Here is a 23,016-nt window from a genome sequence, read left to right on the forward strand (position 1 = left end):
TCAGACTAAATCTCATGGCAAAGAATGAAAATGCAAAACCTAATCATGCAATTTTGGCTTTATTAAGAGCTAAATTACATCAAACCCTAATATAAAACTATAAAGTATAAAATTATCTATTAAAAAAATTATATTTCAAAGTGAAAAAACAGTCTTATTTACAAGCTTTCCATGCAATACTCAGACATTTATCTCATAACTAGCACAAAATCTAGAGCTATATTATAACCCATGAGTCAATTAATCAGTTCAACATTCTAAAGTGCTTTATAGTAGGGTTTTACTACAACTTAGGAGAAATGCCCCTGATTCTCCTTTTCCAGTTGTTTATGATCTGAATCCAGGAAGTTATACTTACCACTCTGAAGCCTATAATATAATAAAGAGTTATAAAGTACAGTCAGGTGAATATTTTAGTACCCTCAATTTATTCAAATATACTGAGGAGTTATCCTTAGGAACAGCCTGGTAAATTTAAAAAGAAGTTCTCAATCTCAACAGAGGAAATAGAGACCGTAAGACTGCTGGTTGTTACAAGATAAGTGCATTGTAGAGACAGACGAAATAGCTCAAGTTTGAATTGTGATATACTGAGCTTTAAATCAAACTCCTACCTTGTTGGAAGGCCTCATTGCTATTGAAATGACAGGATCAGGAACATGAATTGACTCCTAAAATATTTTTTGAAAGAAAACAGAAGAATTCACAAACAAACCCTTATGGGTCAGGGATAGATTAATTTTAATGTGTCACTTTACAATAGAACTAAGAACAAAGGATAAATACTAGCCAATGTCTTTAGGCTAGACAATATATACCTTGGTCTGTTTTGCATTAAATAAATAAGTATATATTAATACAATATACTAATAAATAAAGCTACCTACTTATATAAGTTCCTCCTTCCCAAAATAAAATAATTGAATGTGTTTATTTACCTGTTTAACATAATCACTACAATTAATCCAAATGCTGAGAGGTAAAATTCTTATTGCTTGGTGGCTGTTACAATCTTCTAAGTTATTTTATTTAATCAAAATAGACAATTACTGATAAGGGAAACACTGAAAAGGCACCAAATTCTTGATAACCATGACACCTCATTTAATCAATCACAACTCTGAAAAGCAGGTATTACCCCATTTTATGAATAAAGTCACTGAAGTCTTGGAAATAATGTAAATTGTCTAGGCCATTAGGCAGCATAGGGCAACGTGAGACTCTAGCCAAGGCCTATTTGTTTCAAAGCCTTAGTAAGCATTGCCCAAAACCACCAATCACTTCATGTTGCTAATGACAAGTACTTAAAGAAGGCTTTATCAATAATACTTAGAAAACATTCCTTTTATCTGGATCTCAAATAAAAATTATATAGAGTTATGTTTTTTTGTGGTGTCTTAAATCAACATGTAATACTATACACATTAGAGGATATTACAGACAAAAGAACTAAACTATAAAATCATGAATTCATCACTAGATAGCAGGAAGTATTACAGTGCTCATCTGCTAGAGTTGGGTCCGTATTTATGTAAATGACCCACTGCAAATTACCTGTCACCCTATGTACTCATCATACTCTTTCTTTATTGAATTCATGAAAGATATCACTCTCTACCCAGGGCTTCAGTGAAAATTAAAAAAAAAAAAAAGATATTCTCATGAACAAATGGTCATAATGTAGGAGAGTTTGCTCTCCTATAGAGGCAAAAAAGGTGAGTGAGTGAAGAGAATTCAAAGGCAGGAACTACCTGTGCATGCTCTTCTCTCAGAATCCCTCAATGATAAAAAGGGACTTCTGAGTTCCAAAGGGCAGGCTGTTTATATAAGTCAGACTGTATAGCTGCATATTGTCTTCTGAGCCTGTTTATGTGCTGTTATCCCAGTCTAGTCTAAATGATACAGTCTGGTCTCACAAGGGACTGAGGGAACAGTATAGTTGCTAGCTACTGAGCTAATAAGGAAGTAGCACTCCACTGAAACTAGCTTGAGGCTAGTGGTTACAATCAGAAATGTACCTTGATTGTAGAAGCAGGTCTCAGGGTGGAGGACTCAGAGCCACACTGTCCAGTTACGATCTGGTGGAGATTTTTCCTTCTTGCTAAACTTGGGAGGATTGTGGATCCTCTAAGTTTTCCTTTTTACTATGGTAAAAACTTTTCCTAGTTTTTACTATGAAAAACCACGTAAGTTAGCTTATAGAGTACTCATCTAATTGACATTCAAAGAGCTATAACCAACATTCAAAGAGACACAACTAACTTGATACCCGTGGTACTCAATGAAAATGTCTGTGGTTGTTTCTCTGAAGTATTAAATGCACTACATAAAAACACAGACTTTTAAAATTCTAGTGGTAAGTAGCTTTGAAATTAAATGGCTTACCATAGAAAGGCCACTGTTGTCTTTGTTTGTGAATGTGTCTCCACTAGCACAGTCAATGCCAAACAATGCACAGATGTCCCCAGCATATACTTCCTCAACATCCTAAAACAAGCAATAACAAAATGATATTTGCAAGTAATACAAATGAAGATATGGTAACTAAAAAGTAACTGTACAGTATACACATTGTATACAAATAAGCATGGCAGAATCTCTCAGCTTGAATTCTATAGAAAATCAATTAGCTAGAACCAATACAATAACAATCAACAATGCTAAGACACATTTTTAAAAGGCCTTTATTTAAACCACATATCGATAGACAAGATTTTACTTTAATTAAATAGAAAAGTCATTACTTGAAGGATCTGCAGTACTAACAACACAGTCCCTCAAAGTTCTAAAAGTTATATCTATGGAATTAAAAGGCATGTACTATACATGTTGCCACAGTTAGACAATGAGATTGTGTATGACAGACATACCAGGAAAACTGTAAAGGAAGTTTTGAAAACAAAGGTGGAAGAATGGAGCCCAATGTACTAATAATAATTTTAATTTCTCACAGATGCAAGCAGTCAAGAAAACACAGGAAATCTAAAAACAAAGCAATGGTGCCCCCAACCTTCCTAGTTTTTGTCCTTTTACATTGACAGTTCATTCACAACAGCTGTGGCTGTGAGTAGACGTGTCTTTCTTTAATGGTTATACAACTGTACAAATCTTCCAGCTCTTGGTCCATGAAACAGCTATGACAATCACTTAGCCTGCCCCCTGCTGACTATCTCACAAAACAGCAATGCTGTCGGATTCTGGGACTGACAATTCTTCTTCTAGAAGAAACAAAAGTTATTGGATACCAAAAAATTTGTAAGATTTTTCTTAGACTGATACATTTCTCCAGGAATCTACAGCTGGATTGGCAAAGGGTGGGTGTAGTGAACAAACTCATGTACTCAGTGTTCCTTCCAAAGCCTAACTATAAGGACTACAGAAGGCTATGCCAGATTCCTAGCCAGTTCAAGAATTCAAGGCATAAGTCAAAGTTTATCTCCCAGATCAGTCCTTGAAGTTTTTAAATCTTCAGGTGGATTCTGGCACCAATATGGTCCTGCAGTGGGTTCTACAATAGGAATAAAACCTCTAGGGTTAATCAGGGCTTTCGTGCCTGCTGTTTTTCAGAAAGTAAATAAATCAAAACAATGTGGAAAACTGTGTAAATTTATTACTCTCATCTTTAAGAATCACAGTTCCACAGTCTTAAATGCCTATTACATTCTTTGTAGTGCTGAGTCTTGTATTCTGGGTGTTAGGGACCTGTCTATTTTCCTTAAACTTGACCCTTGAGAAAATATAGCTAATTCACAACCATTGAATGAGTTGTTAACATCTTCTAATTTAATCTATAGCAAAGTGCTAGATCAGAGCTGTAAGACACTTAAGTGAAATGGAAGAAACTAGAAACATACATTTAACCAGAATTAATTTTCTAGTGGAGCTCAGGATACCAAGAAGGGTCTACTTCACTCCTATTGGAGGAATTTCTAATCTCACAATGACCCTGTACTTGCCTCCATCATGTCGGCATGCATGCGAGCCAGCCGTTGCAACCGTACTCTCTTTCTTGTCCTTGTGTTGTAGATAGTGTCACCCTTCTTTAGCTCTCCCTGGTAAATTCGAATGTAAGTTAATTGTCCAAATCGACCTGCCTAAAAGTCAAGATTGGGTAGGGGCAGGAAGAACAAAAAGAACCATAAGAATCAAAGTTATTGAGGAAAGCTTTGTGACTCCCTCCAAGTAGTCCCTCCCAATTTTAGTAATCTATCTTACATATTTCAGCTTATTGTCATAAACTAAAACTAGCTTTGAATGCAGATAAATTAAATGGTTATTCATCAATATTTTTGGTATGACAATCTAAGAGAGTTGTTTCCTTTGAAATAAGCTATTAATATTAGAACAAAATTTTTAAATTTACATAAGAAAGTATCTTTTTCCTTCTAACATGATTTCGTAAGTTTAATGTAATAAAATAAAATATAAAACAAAAACAAGGCATAATTAGAAAAACAATGAAGATACCACTAGAAATAGTAGTGTGCTATACATCTAAAACACAATCTCTGATGATCACGTGGAAAACTATGCAAGTAAGAGTTCTGTGGCTCAGCTGCTAGAGATGCACCCCAGACAAGCAGGGCCTCGAGTGGACCTCAGCAGTCGTACAGCGAAGGAGCTAGACTGGTAGAAGGAAAACCAAGTAACAGAAATACTTCATCATCAACAATCTGAGTGTCCACTCAGAGACCCAATCGAAAAGTCAGCAACTACACAGACGACAAGCGGAAAAATCCACAAACATGGGAAGAACCCAGTGAAAAAAGGAGGAAAACACCCGAAACCAGAACACCTCACCTCCTAGAAAGGACCAAAACTCCTCACCAGCAAGGGAACAAAGATGGATGGAGAATGACTGTGAAGAAATGACGGAATTAGACTTCAGAAGGTGGATAATGAGAAACTTTTGTGAGCTAAAATAACATGTATTAAATCAATGCAAAGAAACTAAGGAACTTGAAAAAAGATATGAGGAAATGATAACAAGAATGGATAACTTAGAGAGGAATATGAATGAATTAAAGGAGCTGAAAAACACAATATGAGAACTTCGCGAAGCATGCACACATTTCAATAGCTGAATTGACCAAGCAGAAGAAAGAATATCTGAAGTCGAAGACCAACTCAATGAAATAAAACGAGAAACCAAGATCAGAGAAAAAAGCGCAAAAAGGAATGAACAAAGTCTCCAAGAAATGTGGGACTATGTGAAAAGACCTAACCTACGTTTGATAGGTGTACCAGAAGGGGACGAAGAGAATGAATACCAGCTGGAAAATACTCTTCAGGACATCATCCAGGAAAATTTCCCCCACCTAGCAAGACAGGCCAACACTCAAATGCAGGAAATTCAGAGAACACCACAAAGATATTCTGCAAGAAGAGCAACCCCAAGGCACATAATCGTCAGATTCAACAAGGTTGAAATAAAGGAGAAAATACTAAGGGCAGCCAGAGAGAAAGGTCGGGTCACCCACAAAGAAAAGCCCATCAGACTCACAGCAGATCTCTCGGCAGAAACACTACAAGCCAGAAGAGAGTGGGGGCCAATATTCAACATTCTTAAAGAAAAGAACTTTCAACCCAGAATTTCATATCCAGCCAAACTGAGCTTCAGAAGTGAAGGAAAAATAAAATCCTTTGCGAACAAGCAAGTACTCAGAGATTTTGTCACCACCAGGCCTGCTTTACAAGAGCTCCTAAAAGAGGCACTACACATAGAAAGGAACAACCAGTACCAGCCATTCCAAAATCACACTAAATGCTAAAGAGCATCAACATAATGAAGAACCTACAACAACTAACAGGCAAAACAGCCACTTAGCATCAAAATGGCAGTATCAAATTCACACATAACAATATTAACCCTAAATGTAAATGGACTAAATGCACCAATCAAAAGACACAGACTGGCAAATTGGATAAAAATCCAAAACCCTTCAATGTGCTGTATCCAGGAAACCCATCTCACATGCAAGGATACACAAAGGCTCAAAATAAAGGGATGGAGGAAGATTACCAAGCAAATGGAGAGCAAAAAAAAGCAGGAGTTGCAATTCTCATCTCTGATAAAATAGACTTTAAAGCAACAAAGATCAAAAGAGACAAAGAAGGTCATTACATAATGGTAAAAGGATCGATACAACAAGAAGAGCTAACGATCCTGAACATATATGGACCCAATGCAGGAGCACCCAGATACATAAGGCAAGTTCTTAATGACTTACAAAGAGACTTAGACTCCCGCACAATAATTGTGGGAGACTTTAACACTCCACTGTCAATATTAGACAGATCAACCAGACAGAAAATTAACAAGGATATCCAGGGCTTGAACTCAGACCTGAAGCAAGCAAACCTGATAGACATTTACAGAACTCTCCACCGCAAATTCACAGAATACACATTCTTCTCAGCGCCACATCATACCTACTCTAAAATTGACCACATAATTGGAAGTAAAGCACTGCTCAACAAATGCAAACAACTGAAATCATAACAAACAGCCTCTCTCAGACCATAGTGCAATCAAGTTAGAACTCAGAATACAGAAACCGACCCAGAACCGCACAGCTTCATGGAAACTGAACAACTGGCTCTTGAATGTTGACTGGGTAAACAATGAAATGAAGACAGAAATAAAGAAGTTCTTCGAAACCAATGAGAACGAAGACAAAACATGCCAGAACCTCTGGGACACATTTAAAGCAGTCTCTAGAGGAAAGTATATAGCAATAAGTGCCCATATGAGGAGAATGGAGAGATCCAAAATTGACACCCTATCGTCAAAACTGAAAGAGGTAGAGGAGCAAGATCAAAAAAACTCAAAACCCAGCAGAAGACAAGAAATAACTAAGATCAGAGCTGAACTGAAGGAGATTGAGACACGAAAAACCCTTCAAAAAAAATCAATAAATCCAAGAGCTGGTTTTTTGAAAAGATCAACAAAATAGACAGACCACTAGCCAGATTCATTAAAAATAAAAGAGAGAACAACCAAATAGATGCAATAAAAAATGATAAAGGGGAAATCACCACAGATTCCACAGAAATTCAAACCATCATCAGAGAATATTACAAACAACTCTATGCACATAAACTAGTAAACCTGGAAGAAATGGATAAATTCCTGGACTCCTGTGTCCTCCCAAGCCTAAACCAGGAGGAAGCTGAAACTATGAATAGACCAATAACAAGGGCAGAAGTCGAGGCAGCAATTAAGAGCCTACCACTCAAAAAAAGCCCTGGTCCAGACGGGTTCACAGCCGAATTCTACCAAACACACAAAGAGGAGCTGGTACCATTCCTTCTAAAACTATTTCAAACAATCCAAAAAGAGGGAATCCTTCCCAAATCATTTTACGAGACCAACATCATTCTGATACCAAAACCCGGCAGAGACCCAACAAGAAAAGAAAACTTCAGGCCAATATCCATGATGAACATAGATGCAAAAATCTTCAATAAAATATTGGCAAGAAGATTGCAACAGCAAATCAAAAAACTTATTCATCATGATCAAGTAGGATTCATCCCGGGGATGCAAGGCTGGTTCAACATACGCAAGTCTATCAACGTAATTCACCACATAAACAGAACCAAAAACAAAAACCACATGATTATCTCAATTGACGCAGAAAAGGCATTTGACAACATTCAACAGCCCTTTATGCTAAAAACCCTCCATAAATTCGGTATCGATGGAACGTATCTCAAAGTAATAAAAGCTATTTATGACAAACCAACAGCCAATATCATACTGAATGGGCAAAAACTGGAAGCATTCCCTTTGAAATCTGGCACTAGACAAGGATGCCCTCTTTCACCACTCCTATTCAATATAGTACTGGAAGTCCCAGCCAGACCAATCAGGCAAGAAAAAGAAATAAAGGGTATTCAAATTGGAAAGGTGGAAGCCAAACTGTCTGTATTTGCAGACGACATGATAGTATACCTAGAAGACCCCATCGCCTTAGCCCAAAAACTCCTGAAACTGATAAGCAACTTCAGCAAAGTCTCAGGATATAAAATCAATGTGCAAAAATCACAAGCATTCGTTTACACCAATAACAGACTTAAAGAAAGCCAAATCAAGAACGAACTGCCATTCACAATTGCTACAAAAAGAATAAAATACCTTGGAATACAACTCACAAGGAACGTAAGGGACCTCTTCAAGGAAAACTACAAACCACTGCTCAACGAAATCAGAGAGGACACAAACAGATGGAGAAACATTCCATGTTCATGGTTAGTAAGAATTAATATCGTGAAAATGGGTATACTGCCCAAAGTAATTTACAGAATCAACGCTATCCCCATCAAGCTACCATTGACTTTCTTCACAGAACTGGAAAAAACTACCATGAACTTCATATGGAACCAAAAGAGAGCCCGCATAGCCAAGTCAATTCTAAGCAAAAAGAACACAGCGGGGGGCATCACACTACCGGATTTCAAACTATACTACAAGGCTACAGTAATCAAAACAGCATGGTACTGGTACCAAAACAGAGATATAGACCAATGGAACAGAACAGAGGCATCAGAGGCAACACAACATAGCTAAAACTATACAATCTTTGATAAACCTGACAAAAACAAGCAATGGGGAAAGGATTCCATGTTTAACAAATGGTGTTGGGAAAACTGGCTAGCCATGTGCAGAAAGCAGAAACTGGACCCCTTCCTGACACCTTACACTAAAATTAACTCCAGATGGATTAAAGACTTAAACATAAGACCTGGCACCATAAAAACCCTAGAAGGAAATCTAGGCAAAACCATCCAGGACATAGGAGTAGGCAAGGACTTCATGAACAAAACACCAAAAGCAATGGCAACAAAAGCCAAAATAGACAAATAGGACCTAATGAAACTCCACAGCTTCTGCACAGCAAAAGAAACAGTCACTAGAGTGGATCGGCAACCAACAGAATGGGAAAAAATTTTTGCAGTTTACCCATCTGACAAAGGGCTGATATCCAGAATTTACAAAGAACTCAAACAGATTTACAGAAAAAAAACAAACAAGCCCATTCAAAATTGGGCAAAGGATATGAACAGACACTTTATGAAAGAAGACATATATGAGGCCAACAATCATATGAAAAAATGCTCATCGTCACTGGTCATCAGAGAGATGCAAATCAAAACCACATTGAGATACCATCTCACGCCAGTTAGAATGGCGATCATTAAAAAATCTGGAGACAACAGATGCTGGAGAGGATGTGGAGAAAAAGGAACACTTTTACACTGTTGGTGGGAGTGTAAATTAGTTCAACCATTGTGGAAGACAGTGTGGCGATTCCTCAAGGCCTTAGAAATAGAAATTCCATTTGACCCAGCAATCCCATTACTGGGTATATATCCAAAAGACTATAAATTGTTCTACTATAAGGACACATGTACACGAATGTTCATTGCAGCACTGTTTACAATAGCAAAGACCTGGAATCAACCCAAATGCCCACTGATGATAGACTGGATTGGAAAAATGTGGCACATATACACCATGGAATATTATGCAGCAATCAGAAATGATGAGGAGTTTGTGTCATTTGTAGGGACATGGATGAATCTGGAGAACGTCATCCTCAGCAAACTGACACAAGAACAGAAATTGAAACACTGCATATTCTCACTCATAGGCGGGTGATGAAAAATGAGAACACATGGACACAGAGAGGGGAGTACTAAACACTGGGGTCTATTGGGGGGAAAAGGGGAGGGCCAGTGGGAGGGGGAGATGGGGAGGGATAGCCTGGGGAGAAATGCCAAACATGGGTTAAGGGGAAAAGGAAAGCAAAGCACACTGCCATGTGTGTACCTACGCAACTGTCTTGCATGCTCCGCTCATGTACCCCAAAACCTAAAATCCAATAAAAAAATTTAAAAAAAAAAGAGTTCTGTGGCTAGGCTGGTGGCTCACGCCTGTAATCCCAGCACTATGGGAGGTCAAAGAGGGTGGATCACCTGAGTTCAGTAGTTCAAGACCAGCCTGGCCAACATAGCAAAACCCCAACTCTACTAAAAATACAAAAATTAGTCAGGCATGGTGGTGTGCCTGTATTCCCAGCTACTTGGGAGGCTGAGGCAGAAGAATTGCTTAAATCCAGGAGGCAGAAGTTGCAGTGAGCCGAGATGGCACCACTGCACTCCAACCTGGGCAACAGAGTAGGTGAAAGACTCTCCGTCTTAAAAAAAAAAAATTCATTTGGAGGAATAAATAGGTAAAAAGAGAAATTTTTCAAAAACTATGGTAATAAGATAAAACTAACATTGACTGATATAAAAACATATTTAAATGCTTGAAACTCAGACAATATAGAACTAACCCATATTAGACTATAGAGTCCATATAGTATAAAAATTTAAAGTATAAAATATATTTGTCAATAGATGATAAAGAAACATGACAAATCAATGGAAAAGGTAGCAAGGATTGTTTATACACAACTGGACAATTGATATTCTATTTGGAGTCAGAGGAGATACATTTAGATCCTACCCACCAAAATAAATTCCAGTTGAATTAATGATGAGGAAAAAAAGAAAACCATAAAAAAGTAGAAAAAACAAAAGCAAATATTAACTAAATATATACAAATAGAAGGTTTCTAAGGTTAGAAATTAAAGGATGACTAAACAAAAAGACTGACATATTTGACTATATAAACTTTAAAGCATTGATTGTTTTTAAAAATCAAAACTTATTTCATCAAGATGAAAAAGTCTGAATAATGTTACACTGTAAGAATGTACCTCAGTTTATTTATCAAATTGTAATTCCTGGGAATTTTCAATTGTTTATGAGAGTTCGGTTTTATAAGGTAAGCTGAAGTTAACATCAATTTGCTACCCCTCAATAGTTCCTTAGGACACATTTCTAGAAATGGACCCAATGTTATTGATAACAGTAGAAACCTGGAAACAATATAAACATCTTAACAATTAAGAAATTGTAAGCAAATTCTGGTGTATTTGCTTGATGGACTATTTTGCTACTATTTAAAATGTTTAAACTACTTATAGAAACATGCACCATTATCTAATGTGACATTAAATAAAAAGAGCAAGACAATATTATACAGGTAGCATGATTTAGGTAAAAATTTACCCTCTTTAGGCAAAGAGAAGAGACTAGAAAGAAATGCACCTAATAACAAAGAACCGCCATCATCTGAGTGTCTGAACCGTGGAAATTCTCTACCTCTTCTTTCTATTTTTCCTATTTTTCAAATGTTTCATAAAGGTCAGAGTCATTTTAGAATGGGAATAAAGCCTAGAGGGAAAAAAATTCTACAGACAGCAGTTAAATACATTAGAAAGCAACTTACCTCCAATTTAAAAGCCAGGCCTACAAATGGGTGGGAATTATCTCTGTTGGAGCTCATTAAGATTTTGGTCTTCTCTTTTGACTCACTTAAAATAAAAGAAATACAAATCTATGAGATGTAATTATTTAATATTTCTATCAATTTATTTCATTAAGAAGCATTATCTGAAAAAAAGCACATGTGTGGGATATTACTCGTGTCACTCATAAGTAAAATTCACTGAAAGAGATAAATAAAAATAAGTTCTCAATTGGGTATAGTGGCTCATGCCCGTAATCCCCACACTTTGGGAGACCGAAGTGAGAGGATCACTCGAGCTCCGGAGTTCAAGGCTGGGGTGAGCTATTAAATGTGCCACTGCACTCCAGCCTAGGCAACTGAGCAACACTTTGTCTCAAAAAAAAAGAAAAAACTCTAGAGCTTAGTTACTACATAGTGATTGGACAAGAGTAGACCAAAAAACACAGAAATGGTCTCAAAGGGAAAGAAAGAAAAATAAAAAGTTTTTTTTGACGTTTGTTTTTTAAAGCCTTTTTTTTAATAGTATGTCTGAAAACAGTTAGTCCCAAGTGAGAAAAAATTTTCTAATGATATAAACCTTGAGAGATAGCAAAACGAATCATCACTTTTAACTCACAAACAAAATATGCTATGGGAACAAATAATAAACATTTTTCTATATGTCAAAATTGTTACCCAAATAAAAACCATGATTTTTGCAAATTATGAAAAAAAAGTCACAGATATAACTAGAAGGACCATCCTTAAATTCCTTCACAGCATATAAATATAAAAGTATTTCTGTATAAACTAAGACTCAATTTTTAAGACTTACTCCTCCTGATTGAGAAGAGCATAGTTCTGGACTTCAGATGGATTTGGGAGGTATTCTAAAACAGCATCTAAAAGAGGCTGAACTCCTTTGTTCTTCAAGGCGCTTCCCAAAAATACAGGAGTAAATAATCTATTCAGAGTAGCTCTTCGAATTGCTAGCTACAAAAGAAAACAATTTAATGATAGTTAATGTTAAAATTACATGTTGTGCTTCAAGTCAATTACAAACAAACAAATAAAATGAAGTGATACTGTATTCTTTGGAGTGTTGACTCTTACAGAAACTAAAATCAGGTCCCTAATGAACTTAAAGTCAAAATACAAACATAAGAATCACTTCCTTCTTAAGAGCTGGGAAGTGATTTAATACACAGCTGCTTTCAACACTCTTGGAATCACTAATTCTCACTTTCAATTTGCTAAATATATATATATATACACACACACACAGAAAATAGACACACTAATAGAACACTGCAAACAGTATGCGATCCGACTGTATAAAGGAAAAAGTAATATATGTGTAAAAGCCTCTGGAAAGGTACACTAGAAGCTAATAACTGGTAACCTGTTTCAGGGAGGGGGCAGAGAACTGGGCAGATGGAAGAAAAAATAAGAAGGTGTTTACTATTTACCTTTGTATACCTTTTAAATATTTAAGCTATATGAACATACTCTCTATTAAGAAACATTTAACTATCTTTTCTTTTTGTAAAGAACATACACACAAGAAACCAAACAGTACAAATCTCTCATAAATTATAAGTCATGACAGTAGCAGGCTCCAGGGCCTGCCCCAAACACCATCAATGTGTCCTGCTGGCTGAAAAGACCTTACAGAATATGTAGTGGAGCTTTAGCTCTAGCAGCTAGAAGAGGCCAACAATAGTGCCACAACCAACAAATAAATAAAATGAACTGATACTCTTGGGAGGGCTGGCACTAATAGAGACTAAAATCAGGTCCCCAATAATTTCAGGGGACCCAACAACTTTTCTCATTTGAAGTTATTATATAACTCACCTAAACAAAGTTATATACCATGTCAAGTATTTTTTAGGAAGCCAATTATTTTAAATAAATGTACTGAGATTTCATTAATAAAGCCCATACACAAAAGCATCACGTCCCCTCCCTACAAAAAAACAATTTTTTTTGTTGTTAATATGACTTATTTTGAGAGCACTTGCCTTTAAATCAGAAATTGAGGGAATTTTTTCTTCCAGAAACATCTCACCAAGCTGTTCATCTGAATTGGCAACACATTCAATTAGCTCCTGTCGGTGGTCAGCGGCCGCTGCCCTTAATTCAGCGGGAATCTCATCATATCGAACAATCTCACTACGAAAACAAATATTTTGGTGGTTTAAAGATATTCAATTTCATATATGAAGGACTAATGAAAAAGATATGCTTAAGGGTTAAACATTTTTTGGGGTAAGAAAGAGCTCTGATACATTTGCATTCAAATGGCAAATAAGACTAACATATACCTTTAAAATGTAGACAGAATAGTAGACAAAAATACTGAAACAGGCAAGTTTAAGGTCAAGGCTGTACTACTAATAAATGGAAAAGCTAAAACAGTCCACTGTAATGAGAAAAACATTCCTAGTTTTATAACAGACATCACATTCTACTTCCCAGCATATCAAGTTTTATAGAAGATGATACACAATGTAATACAAAATTTTTCCCAATTTAATGCAACCTGGTTTATCCTTATTCAATACCCAGTAAAATACAAGTTCAAAACAATGACTTGAAAAAGTATCAACTGAATCCAAGTTTAAATTCTTCAGTGTAGTTTTTACTGTATTCTAACTACTTTAAAACTGGTAAGCATGCAAAGTAATAAGAGCACCCATTTATTGAATGCTTATAATATAGTAAGCACGGAACTAAATATCTGACAAGTAATTTATTGATCTTCATATACGAAATAGTTTATCGTATCTGCATTTTCAGATCAGGAAACTAACTTACATAGGCAAAGTAATTTGCCCAAGGCTGTCCTACTAGTAAACAGAAGAGGTAAGATTCAAAGCCAACCTGTCTGAGGCCCATCTGAGCTCTTGAAAATTCTATTAATCATATTCTTATTAATCACAAACTAAAAATCTCTAGAAGCAGCTCTAGAGGGACCTTACTCTATTCCTTTCTATTAATAACAGACCTGATCATATAGTTTTTAACAAAGAATATCCCAGTTTGCAGTTTTAAAAAAAAGGGTGACTAAATATGACAGACTCTTCAACCCGTGACATCAGTTCTCCATTCCTTCAGAGGCTGAACAGCTAAAATCACAAATAAAATGTGAATATACTTGATATTTAAAATAAATATACTTGATATTTAAAAGCAGTCCAAAAATTTTTCAAGGTATTTCTTTAAAAATGGAAATTAATGTCAAAAAAATAAGCTTTTCAGAAAACACATTCCTAACTTTAATAAATAGAAAATAAGCCATTTCAAAGAAACAAAAAGTAACTCTTAATATTCTAAAGAAGGCTCCTCACAGCCTTCAAATCTTCATTTCATCCTTCCTGGCAAGCTCCCTGCTTCTTACCCTTTCACATGTCAGAATAATTTGTGGATTCCTTTCCAAATATACATATAGTGAACTAGGGCTGGGGAAGGGTACATGTACATGAAGAAGCTGCATCTGTGGTTCTGATGTACAACAATGTTTAAGAGCCTCTACTTCTGACAACAGAAATATGTGCCTTGGCCAGGTTCAGTGGCTTACGCCTGTAATCCCAGCACTTTGGGAGGCTGAGGCAGGCGGATCATGAGGTCAGGAGGTCAAGACCGTCCAGGCTAACATGGTGAAATCCCATCTCTACTAAAAATACAAAAAATTAGCCGGGCATGGTGGTGCACGCCTGTAGTCCCAGCTACTCAGGAGGCAGAGGCAAGACAATTGCTTGAACCCAGGAGGCAGAGGTTTCAGCGAGCCGAGATCGGGCCACTGCACTCCAGCCTGGCAATAGAGCGAGACTCCATCTCAAAAAAAAGGAAAGAAAGATATACCTTGGTAATTCTGGGAAAGTGGATTTATTTATTCATTTACAAATATTTTTGAGTCCCTATTATGTACTAGGCAGTTGTAGGGGCTGGGACATAGCAGTGAATAAAGTAGGAAAAAAAAAAATGAAACACCTTGCTATATTGGGCCCTATATCCTAAGGAGTAGTTAAGTAAACTGTTGTCATTAATCAGTTGTCACATAAAAAGTGAAAGAAACACCTTATCCACTGGAAAGACTCCATCCTTTTCCTGCCTATAAGATGGCTGATGAAGATAAATTCTACAGTTCACTGATCACAATGCCATTCACCCACCTGCCAGACCTGCAATCACAATTCCATAGCAGAGGAAGGAAATACCTCAGGAAGTGCCTTTGGAGAAACTACCAAGCTACAGAGGTCACTCCTCAAAACAAAGGATCATTTACGACTCCCTATATTGTCTAGATCAGTGTAACTCAAAATGTGGCCTGCAGACCTGTAAGAGCAGCATCAACTGGGAACCTTCCAGAAATGCAAATGATGGGCCCCTCTCTAGATCTACTAATCAGAATCTCTGGAGGTAGAGCCAGGACTATGTCTTTCAACAAAGTCTGCAGGTGATTGTTAAGGATGCTAAGGTTTAATAACCACCAGACAATTACAGTACTTTGTATGTAAAAGTCACTCAAAAGCTGATGGACCAAATACCATGTCAAAAAGTTACCAATTTATTTCTTGTATTTCCCAAACCACATTTGTACAATTTTAACTGTTTTAACTTATTAATCATTTTTGCCCATGTAATTATAAAGCAGGTAGAACAAATATTTATGATCTCTATTTTCTTCCTAATTTTTATCTCAATACCCCAGACCTGGCAGCTGCTCTATAAAAGTCCACTGAATAAATGAATAAATGAACAAGTGGAAAAAGATATATTTATTAACCTAAAAATTTCCTAACCCAAACTGAAGGCCTCCTTCTACCACACCATGCATGCCATAATGTGATATGAGTATAATACCAAAAAGTAACATAGTCTCTCTCAGACTAAATATTAAAATGGGGAGCAACTAGGATTAAAGGTATTGAAACAAAATCATCTCAGAGTATTCTTCCAGCCACATATCAAAAAAATACCTACTCTGGGTTTGATGAATTTATCCTTTCCTTATTTTTAATGCTTTTTAAAATATAAAATTTTAATAATGTATTTTTAGCACTTACCCAAAGTCTCCATCAAAATAGATGGCTCGTTCCTCAATAAGATCTATAATACCTTTAAAATTACCCTCCAAACCAATGGGTATCTGCATAAATGCTGCATTATGATTTAGTTTAGACCTGAAAAATAAAAATACACTGGTTTACTTTTTTTCTTCTCCCCAAATCCCTTTGAAATGACAAAATGAATATTTTAAAACATCAATGGAAGACACTGGAGAACTGATAAGGGTGTTAACATCAGGTCAGAACAGAAAATGTACAGCAGTTGGGAACAGACTGACAATATAACTCAAGGAGCTCAGGGAGCCACAATCCCACTTAGGCAACAAAAAGAACTCCAGAATAACTGTTTTACCATCAGATCCCCAGATACACTGGATCAAAAGCAGAAGTCAGAAGAACAGATAATGGGGGTCTGGCCAGGAAATTAAATAGGATAGCCGAGCCCACCTCTCATTCTTACATTAACTGACCCTGGCAAAACTGAGTACAGCTATCTGAAGAGTGCTTGACTTCATCACCCAGTCTGAGTTTTCCTATTCTTATATTTAATATTTTTCCTATTCTTATAGGAAAACTCAGAGTTGGTGTTGAAGTCAAACACTCTTTATCAGCCTGTACCCCAGCCAGGCTCAAAACTCAACAGAAACTACATTCACTGGCAGGAATTCTCACTGGAGAAGAACATGCTCTAGCTACCACTGTTTAGTCTAGCCTCTAGACTCCCATCTATAACTATGCTTAAAGGTCTAAGAATCACCAAACATCTGAAGGAAACCAAAAGCTTGAAAGAGAAGTGTGAAGTTAATAGCACTATTCTCCAAGAAGAGAGTTACTAAAGGAAAAAAAATAAAATGTAAAGATTTGAGGAACAATTACCTCTACTGATAAAGATGTTGCAATAAAAGATAACGTTTATGAAAATTAAATACATAATTGCTGGAAAAAAAGTTTGAAGGCAGCCTAAGTAACTAAAGAGACACAAATGAGTATCAAATTAGTGAAGTGGAAGATTAACCTCAAAAATTCTCTCATAAGCTTAATGCAAAATAAGGAGAGAGAAAATGTAAGTATGATAGAAAAGATAAGACATGAAGGTCAGATCCAGAGGTTCCAGATTTTTATCTGTTTAACAGAACTTACAAAATGAGAAAACAAATAAATGGGAGTGGAAAAAAGAATGAACCAAAGTAATCAAATAAATGCCAAAAGAGAGTTTTCTTGGAATTCAGAAGAAGATTTGGTGAAAAAAGTCCATCTATTGCCAAGCACAAGTAAAATAAGGACAAAAAGTAAAACGTTTTACCAAAAAAAAAGTTATAAACACCCAAATAAGAAAATGTTCACTTTCATAACAAATATTTCACTTCCATCAGACTTTTTTATAATCAGACATGCCCTTCTCACCTTGTCCACTACCATAAACTTTACACTTATGTATCTGTCAACTACGCCGTGTGAAATGTAAATATGAACTCTATAGCTACATTTGCACATCCACCAAAGGTGAAAAGTGAAATTCTGACTCTTTTTAAAAAAAGGCTTTGTGAAATATACAGTATTGCATAAAATTTTAAATGCTATAAATACCACTGGTTCTATCTGATACAGATAGGAAGTGTTACTGTTGTTCTAGAAAATACGGTTCCCTCTGGAAACAAAATCTCATCTCTATGGCAAACTACTTAAGGGCATTAGTTAAAATGATTCGAGGAAAAATTCAAAGCAAAGATGATCTTTTATCTAAATAAAACACAAGGTATTTTCTGAATCTAGATTATAACTTCTCTAAAAATGGCGAAACAATATAAACAGTCAGATTGTTTTCTGAATTCATCTTCAACTCCCTTTAGAATTTAAGTAACATTTTCCCTATTTTACAGAGAAGGTAGTAGATGAGATCATATCGCAAGCTAATTTACTAAAATGAGTGTTCCACTTACTAAGGACTCACATAAACACATTTTTAAATTTACAAAAACACTAAATTTAAGAATAAAGTTTAGTGACAGCGAATTAATCATCCTTCCGGATATAAAGTTTGCCGTCTAGACCATAACATCCTCTTTGTTCATTCTAAGGCTCATTACCTCATTTGCTGCAGGGCCCTGGCTGGGCTGGAACCCATTCGGTCCAATTTGTTAATAAAAGTTAGAAACGGAACGTTGTAGCGCTTCATCTGACGACTGACAGTCATGGTCTGGCACTGTACCCCTCCAACAGCACAGAGAACAAGGACTGCACCATCCAACACTCTCAGGGACCTTTCAACTTCTATTGTGAAGTCCACATGCCCTGAATAAGATGAAGAAAGGGAGGGCCTTAAAGAGCAACCTGAATGTTTAATATATGCACTATTAAATGTTTTTCTATCTCTGCTCATCACATAAGTCTTCTAATTAGCATGTAGATTCCTGAGCTCACCAATACTATTCACCAACCCTTAGGTGCAGGGCCCGGCAAGGTCACTTTAAGAAGATACTAGAGTGATGGGCGCGGTGGCTCAAGCCTGTAATCCCAGCACTTTGGGAGGCCGAGGCGGGTGGATCACGAGGTCAAGAGATCGAGACCATCCTGGTCAACATAGTGAAACCCCATCTCTACTAAAAATACAAAAAATTAGCTGGGCATGGTGGCATGTGCCTGTAATCCCAGCTACTCAGAAGGCTGAGGCAGGAGAATTGCCTGAACCCAGGAGGCGGAGGTTGCGGTGAGCTGAGATCGCGCCATTGTACTCCAGCCTGGGTAAGGAGCGAAACTCCGTCTCAAAAAAAAAAAAAAGAAGATACTAGAGCAAAGGTACCTTTAGAATCAGCTAGAATATGTAAAATGCAAGACTCTGCCTACTCACAATTTATTTGCACAAATTTTAAAGAAGACATAAGGATAAAGTGCTGTAGGTCCCAAGTCAGTCTTCTTTAATAGGAATTCAGCGTTATGCTTTTGAGTATTTGATACTCGAAAATTAACTGGGTCACAGTAAGAGAAAGAACCAAATGTGCTTTTGCCATAAGAAGCTGCAATAAAATCAAGAATCCAACTCACCAGGAGTATCTATAATGTTAATATTGACATCTTTCCACAAGGTATAAGTGGCTGCTGACTGAATAGTAATTCCTCTTTGTCTCTCTAGTTCCATGGAATCCATGACAGCACCAACTCCATCTTTACCTTTCACCTAAACACAAGCACAGCAATTCAGATTGTCTCTGCCTCTGCATTCTAAGAAGGAAAGAAATCTTAACTGAAATGGAAATAGGTACCAGGTGCAGTGGCTCATGCCTATAATCCAAGCACTGTGGGAGACTGAGGCAGCAGGATAATTTGACCCCGGGATTATTATTTGAGACAAGCCTGGGAAACAAAGTGAGACCCCATCCACAAAAAAGAAAGAAAACCAGAAAACAGATACTTAAGCAACTTTGACAGATAAGCCTAACTGTCAAAGGTCCACTGTTACCATTGTTTTAATCTTTCAGTTTTGTAAGCTTTATTAAGTAATAGCAACAAAACAATTAAAATCAGGCTCTACTTAATCTGGAATCAACCATGAATATATACCTCATGCATCTTTTCAATTCTGCCAGTGTAGTAAAGGACTCGTTCTGTTAATGTAGTTTTCCCAGAATCAATGTGAGCTGAGATTCCAATATTTCGTATTTTTTCATTAGGAATCACCCCTGATGAAGACCATCGGCAGGCTTTCCAATTAACCTGAAAAAAATAAGAGAGCACAACAGACAATCAAAAGGAGTATGGTGGACATTATTCCTCCAAGAAATCTCAGTAGATACGAGATAGGCTGAGAAAGGCGGCAGGGGAAACGGTTAAGCTTGGAACTCTTGTAATCAGAGGAGAGACTACAAGAGAAGACAGAAAGATGTATTCTTTTAAATTAATGAATGAATAAATTAAAATAAAATGGGAGATACTTTTTGCTACAGATTTGAAAATACACACTGGGGCTGACGAAATCACTAAGACAACTCCAAAAACGAATAGAAAATACACAAGTGTCAGCTTAAATTTATTTTTTTCCCCTTTCTCTTTTACTGTAGTTTACAGACGACAAATATGTTCAAGAACTTTCATGCTTTATGCAGTGGTACTAGTGGCTCCAAGACAGCCCCCAGAGATTTCCAATTCCCTCGAAACAAAAACAATTCATGAAGTTTGTTTTAACTTCACTCTGGTAGAAGGGGGTGAGGATCCCTATTTTACGGAATTCAGACACAGCTTAAATATCTCCCTACAGGACTGCAAATCCAAAATGAACCACAACTATTTCTAGGGAAAGGGGCGTGGGGGACTTAGAAAAGGTAGATAAAACATCCAGGTATCCGAGCGACAGGCACTTTTAGTTGATTGAACCAAACAAACGAGTTAATCAGCAAACGTGCAGGCACGGAGGGGTTTTTCAGCACTGACGCGCTACCGTCAGTATCGGCGCTGTCAGGAGGACCCTGGGGTGTCACTGCCTTCTATGGCCCTGAAGGGACCACAAGGTCCCAGGAATGGTCCCGATTCAGTTTCTCTGTGCTCCAGTACCTGCTTCCTTTGCCAGCCCAGGAAGGCGGGGGCCCTTCCAAGCCCCAGAGCCGAGACGGCGGCGGTTCCCAGCAGTCTCATGGCAAGCGCTCAAAGTCCCGAGGCTCCGGGTCGTTTCAGCTGCCGGCAGAGCACCGGAAAGCGCTCAAAGTCACGCCGGCAGCCAGAGCTGTAAGAGCGCTTCCGGGGCAAAGGACGCGAGGAATAATAGTGAGGGAAAGAAAGAGGAACAACTGGACTGGTGCGCGGAGCAGTGCCTACGCTGCCCGCGCGCCCTCTCCCGACTTGGAAGAGAAAGTGCAATCGCTTTGCAGAGCTAATCAAGTGTTTGCTCCCAGTAAGACCGCACAGGTGTATGGATTGGGGAAGGGGAGTCCTTCTTTGGTGTTTGTCTTCTTTTTAAAATATTACCTCTATATGAAAATACAGCCTTTAAACATGGTTGTTAGGTCTATAAAGCAATGTGGAGAAATGTTTATAACAGAATTTAAGTAGAAAAAAGCAAAATTGTCTATAACAAATATGTATTTTTAAATTTTCTGTAGGACATGGCCTGAAAGAGAAAGTGGAAAAATTATAGTGAATGAACTACCAATTACAATTACAAATACTTTTCCTCATTTCAAAATGTTCTTTGTTATTGTTCAAAGTCAGACATGACACGTCCAGTCCATGTGGAAGACTACATCCTTGACCATTCTGCTTGGATGTTAGAGGCGTGAGTGAACTTAACAGGTCCAAAACAGAGCTTCGGGTCTTCTTCCACAAACCTTCTTTTTCTGCAGTCTTCTCTATCTCATAAATGTAAAGTTTAGTTACTCTAGCCAAAAATGTTAGTCACTTTGACATCATGCTCCAATGTCTCTGGTCTAATCAGTCAGCATATCCTGTAAGCTCTACTTTCAAAAAAATATCCAGAACTTGCTTCTCCCCACCTCTCAGTACTGCTATTTCTGGAGGGAAGTATTGTAATAACCTCCTAACTGATCTCACTACTTCTATCCTTGCTGTTGTCAGTGGACTGGTTCAGGTGCTTGACTTTGCCACACCAAAGAATTTGAAAGCAAGTACAGAGTAAGATTAGGCAGAAAAATGTATAGTAAAGTAAAAGCACGGCTGGCTGGGAGCGGTGGCTCATGCATGTAATCCCAGCACTTTGGGAGGCTGAGATGGGTGGATCACGAGGTCAGGAGTTTGTAACCAGCCTGACCAACATGATGAAACCCCCTCTCTACTAAAAATACAAAAATTAGCTGGGCATGGTGGCACGTGCCTGTAATCCCAGCTACTCAGGAAGCTGAGGCAGAAGAATCGCTTGAACCTGGGAGGCAGAGGTTGCAGTGAGCTGAGGTCATGCTATTGCACTCCAGCCTGGGCAACAGAGGGAGACTCCACCTCAAAAAAAAAAAAAAAAAAAAGCAAAACTACACTCTGAGAGGCAGAGTGGGCTGCTCAGAGACAGAGAGATAGCCTTTAGTATCTCTAGGGAATTTCCTTTATGGGTGAGGCAGGAGAACAGGGTCTGGAGGCAGGGAACTTAAGGCCAATTGGTGCTGACTTCCTAGAAATGACTCAAAAGGAAAACTCCACCTCTCCACTCCCAAGTAACAAAAGGATCAGAGGTTACTGGCAATGCACTGGATTGCAGATGAAAAAATGGAAAGTACCTCTGACTGGTCCCCTCCAGCAACCAATCAGACTGGTAGGAGGCCGAGTCCTCATGTGTAACTTTGTAACTTCACTTCAGCCTCTGATTGGTCGCCTCTTGTGACCAATCAGACTGGTTGTGGGCCACTCCTTCATTTACATAAGGTGTAACCAAGTAACCAATAGGAAACCTCTAGTTGGTATTTAAAATTCTGTATCAGGTGCTCTTTAGCTGCTTGCTAGACCCTGCTTCCACTCTGTGGAGTGTACTTTCATTTCAATACATTTGTGCCTTCATTTGCTCCATTCTTTCATTGCTTTACTTGTGTATGTGTGTGTGTATGTGTGTGTGTGTGTGTGTTTTGTCCAATTCTTTGTTCAAAATGCCAAGAACCTGTATGATT

The 23,016-nt window shown here is 37.6% G+C and overlaps 1 protein-coding gene across 1 annotated transcript in view; it reads right to left on the minus strand.

The window, feature by feature from the left end:
• The window catches only part of GFM1 (G elongation factor mitochondrial 1), a 48,464-nt gene extending 27,320 nt beyond the window's left edge, over positions 1-21,144 (minus strand). Inside the window, exons 1-11 of the mRNA XM_002807655.5 lie at positions 20,966-21,144; positions 19,979-20,131; positions 19,463-19,595; positions 18,508-18,712; positions 16,418-16,534; positions 13,370-13,520; positions 12,181-12,338; positions 11,346-11,430; positions 3,957-4,094; positions 2,386-2,487; positions 615-671 (exon numbers count right to left, since the gene is read on the minus strand). Of these exons, the coding sequence (XP_002807701.2) occupies positions 615-671; positions 2,386-2,487; positions 3,957-4,094; positions 11,346-11,430; positions 12,181-12,338; positions 13,370-13,520; positions 16,418-16,534; positions 18,508-18,712; positions 19,463-19,595; positions 19,979-20,131; positions 20,966-21,046 (1,380 nt within the window). The 5' untranslated portion in view covers positions 21,047-21,144. The remainder of the gene's footprint in view (positions 1-614; positions 672-2,385; positions 2,488-3,956; positions 4,095-11,345; positions 11,431-12,180; positions 12,339-13,369; positions 13,521-16,417; positions 16,535-18,507; positions 18,713-19,462; positions 19,596-19,978; positions 20,132-20,965) is intronic.
• Between the last annotated feature and the right edge of the window lie 1,872 nt (positions 21,145-23,016).

Source organism: Callithrix jacchus, chromosome 17 (genome assembly GCF_049354715.1).
Source record: "Callithrix jacchus isolate 240 chromosome 17, calJac240_pri, whole genome shotgun sequence".
NCBI classification, from domain to species: domain Eukaryota; kingdom Metazoa; phylum Chordata; class Mammalia; order Primates; family Cebidae; genus Callithrix; species Callithrix jacchus.